This window comes from Orycteropus afer, unplaced genomic scaffold, assembly GCF_000298275.1.
Source record: "Orycteropus afer afer isolate SDZICR_OR568_19922 unplaced genomic scaffold, OryAfe1.0 scaffold00392, whole genome shotgun sequence".
Classification (NCBI taxonomy): Eukaryota; Metazoa; Chordata; class Mammalia; order Tubulidentata; family Orycteropodidae; genus Orycteropus; species Orycteropus afer.
This window is the reverse complement of record NW_006921979.1, coordinates 782,118-786,402: the sequence shown is the minus strand read 5'-3', so window position 1 is coordinate 786,402 and position 4,285 is coordinate 782,118. Positions and strand designations below refer to the sequence as shown.

General features: G+C 35.5%; 1 protein-coding gene across 1 annotated transcript in view; it reads left to right on the top strand.

The window, feature by feature from the left end:
* MDM1 (Mdm1 nuclear protein) overlaps positions 1–4,285 on the top strand; it is a 56,377-nt gene that overhangs the window by 36,930 nt on the left and 15,162 nt on the right. The window contains 1 exon segment of the mRNA XM_042782620.1: positions 2,776–3,025. Coding sequence (XP_042638554.1) covers positions 2,776–3,025 — 250 coding nt within the window.

Sequence of the window (4,285 nt, the reverse complement as noted above, 5' to 3'; positions counted from 1 at the left end):
TGTATGGAAAGTGAATTTGCTCTGTAAATCTTCACCCAAATCACAATTAAAAAAAAAAAAAAGAAGAAGAAGAAAAAGAAAAACAAAAAAGATACACCTCTGAGGAGATGACACTTTAACTAAGATCTGACCAGTGAAGGAGGTGCCATGCAGATATCTGGGACAGAGATGGTTTTCTAGATAAGGGAACAGCAAGTGCAAAGCCCCTGGAGCAAGAACAAATGTGGTGTGTTTTAAAAAGAGAGAAAAGGCCTTTGTGGCTGGTGCCTAGTGTGGGACAAGGGCAGCTATAGGAAATGAGGTTGGAAAGGGAGGCCAGGGTAAGGATTTTGGACATTGCTCTAATGGCATTAAACAGCCCCTGGAAGATCTGAAGCAACAAAGTAAATATGATCTGATCTACATGATAAAATTATTCTGCTTCTCAGTGAGGAATGGACTATATACACTCAGGACCTGAGCGGAGGCAGTGAGGCCAATAGGAGGCTTTAGGCTCAGAAATAGACCACAGAAGCTGTTAAGTGAAATCTGGGAACCCATGTGTTAGAAATAATTTACATGTTTCATTCATAGTTTTTAAGCAACAGGAAAATGAACTTGAAAGAGATTTCAAGTTCTTTGAATATAAGTAGAAAAAGGAAAAAAAAATCAGAATATTTCTTTAGAATTAATTATATGCATTATACTAAGCAATACTTGTAGTTAAAAAGGAAGCATGTGGAAATTTTGTAGTTGGATCTGGATCTTGATTTAAAATGTATTTTTGGTGGTTGAGATTCCAGACTTTCTCTACTTTGAGACAGTAAGTCTCCTAATTGCAGAAAATGATACCTAAAGTAAAAAAGCCATTGCTTGAATATTGCATGATAAATTCAAAGTTAATAAGTGAAGGCAACAGTTACAGGAAATAATCAGAGTATGGAATGGTATTTGATTTTACAGCTTTACATTCCTCTAAAAAAAAAAAATTATACAGGGACTTTTAGGATAGTGATACGTTATCATTGTAGGAAATACTGAGCAAACTAATAATAAAAAATAATTGATCTTGTACCCACTGTCTAGAAGTATCTACTGTTAAATTTTTGTGATATTTAGGAATATATGTATTAGTATATTTCTTTACTTTAAAAATTCCATTAATACTGTATGTGTGATTTTATAATCTCTTCTTCTCACCTAGCAATATATTGTAAACATGCTTCCATATCACTACATATCATTTGTAATTTTATTTTTAATATGATATGCAGTGTATAGTATACCATACCAAAAAACAAACTCATTGCCATTGAGTCGAATCCAACTCATAGCTACCCCACTGGGTTTCTGAGACTGTAAATCTTTGCAGAAGTAGATCCACCCCATCTTCCTTTCACTGAGTAGCTGGTGGGTTTGAACCACTGACCTTCTGGGTGGCAGCCAACTGCCTTATCTGCTACGCCACCAGAGCTTCTTAGTTATACCATGGTTTTGTTTTATTTTGTTTTTTAAAAAAACCAAATGCCTATTAGAACATTTAGGCTATTTCTTAATTTTATGAAAAATTGTAAAGCACATTCAGGCTTTAGCTACATTTTTGTTCATATTATGATATTCTTTTTTTTTTTTTTTTTGTATAAATATCCAAGTACTATTTTGTGGGGAGCTTTGGTGGTGTAGTGCCTAAGGCATTTGACTGCTAACCAGAAGGCTGGCGGTTCAAACCCACCAGCCACTCCTCGGAAGGAAGGTCAGGCAATCTACTTCTGTAGTGATACCGCCTTGGAAACCCAAGGAGGGGTTGCTATGAGTCGGATCTGACTCCATAGCAGTGGGTTGCGTTTGTTTGTTGTACTCTTTTGTGATAAAAGAACATAAAAATTTTAAGGCTTTTGTTATGTATTGCCAGCCCACCAGAAAAACTGTGTTCCCACTAAGTATCAGAATGCTAATTTTTCCACATGCTTACCAGCTCTGGGTATTACAGTTTATTTATTTTTTTCTCAAACTGATCTTTGCAACTGGACAAGTGAAAAATTAGTACCACAGTGCTTTTATTTTGAAGTTACTTGATTATTAGTGAGGTAGAATAGTTTTACTGTTTGTAATCACAATGGTTAAGTGCGTGGCTACTAACTGAAAGGTTGGTGGTTTAAATTCACCCAGTGGCTCTGCAAGAGAAAAAGACTTGGCGGTTTCCTCCCATGAAGATTAAAGCCTAGGAAACCCTGTGGGGGCAGTTCTACTCTGTCACATGGAGTTGCTTGAGTCAGAATCAACTCTACAGGACCCATCAACACAACAATTTGTGTACATATGAGTTACTTATTTGTATCCTTTTTCTATTTTCCAGTTGTTTTTGTTATTTGCCATCGAGTCGGACCCAACTCATAGTGACACCTCCTCGGGTTTCCGAGGCAGTATCACTATGGAAGTAGATTGCCCAACCATCCTTCCAAGGAGTGGCTGATTAGGTTTATCCTTTTCCTATTACTTCTAAAGAAAAATATATGAGCAGTGGTAATAATTCTTTGTCAGTTATGTGAGTTGTATATTTTCCAAGTTTGGCATTTTCCTTTTACTTTTTGAATGCATATATATATATATTGTTTTAATATAGCCAGATTTGTTTTCCTCTATTTGTTCTTAGGCTTATAGCACCTTCCCCACATGGAAGTTACATACATTTTCACTTATCATGGCTTTTATGGTTATATTTCTTATGTTTAAATGATACACACACACACACACACACAAAAGCCATGTATGATTTTTTTTATTTTAATCATTCAGAAGGAAAGTCGTGCAATACCCCTACTGACTTCTCCAGCTGCTGGTGTGAAAACAGTTGATCCCCTGCCTTTGAGGGAAGATTCTGAAACCAATATCACCAAATTTGCTGAAGAAACTCATCCAGTTTCAAAAATTCCAGAGTCTCCAGCAAACACCCTTGGGCAGTGTCCTTCTCCACCCTATGCTGCATCCTATCGTCATCCGTCTCATCGAATTCAGGGGTCTCTAAGAGCTCCAGAATTTCATAATGGTAATTCTTTTTATTCTTTTAGTCTTTTAACATGAAGATACTATACTAATCGGTATCAAAGTTGTACATATGTACTCTATACTCATAAATTACATTATTTCTTTTCTTAGTTAACATAATTTCCTTAAATAGGACAAATCTCATCTTTATAGTACTCAATGGAGCTGCATTTACGTTCACTGTTGTATAAGTATGATATATCTCTCAGGGGCTTTCCTCCTTCTCTAGATGTGACAACCAAAAATGTCTCCAGACATTGCCAGATGTCCCTTGTGTATAGGATTCAAGTCAGCAATTATTTTCCTTTATTTATTTGTGCATTGCTCTGCTCTTTTTTAGTTTCTGCTATTACTATAGAAAAGTCTGATGATATTTTTATTCTGGATACTTTATATGTGGCTTTTTTTTTTCTTTCTAATAGCTTTTGAAATCTTCTCGTCACTGAAATTTTACAGTGATGTGCCTTTGGAAGGGCCTCTCTCTCTCTTTTTTTTTTTTTTTGTGAAGGTTTCAAGGGTCTCTTTTTTTTTTAATTCATTTTGCTGGTATTCAGTAGACCTTAACTGAAAGCTCATTCATCAGTTGTAGGAAATTATCTTGAATTGTTTAGCCAGTAATTTCTTCCCCTCTATTTTCTCTTTTCACTTTTTTTTGACATTATTATTCAGATGTGTTGGACATGTTGATACTATATATTCCTTTTATATAGCATCTTGTTCTTGTTTCATGGATGAAATGTTTTTTCTCTTTGAGGAGATAATGATAGTTTTGTTTTCTTCTCTCTGAATTGTCTTCAAGTTTTTTTTTTTTTTCTTTCTGTATTTTGCGCTTCTCTAGTAATGCATAGCTGTCTTCAGAAAAGAATGTTAAAAGGCTGATTTGGAAGAGTTGAGTGTATGTATGGTGGTGCTTGGTGACTAATTGGTTTTTTAATAGAGATATTTGGCTGGGACATTTGTATACCCTAGAGAGAGTATCTTTACATCTTTTCTGTAGCATTATGGGGATTCCTTAGAGAAGAATCTTCCAATCTCCTGCTTATTACTTTTAGAAAGTCATGTGAAAATAGCATTGGAAGTCCCACAGTTCAGTATTAGATTCTCACAGATCCCCGTTTTGAGTATGGTACCCTTGCCCTCAGTTGAACCTGGTATCTTTCAGTCAAAGTAGCTCTGGTTTACCTTCTTTAGAGAAGAAATCTAAATTCTTCTTCTGGGAGAATGGCAATTTTGTTGTTGTTGTTGTTAAGTGCCGTCGAGT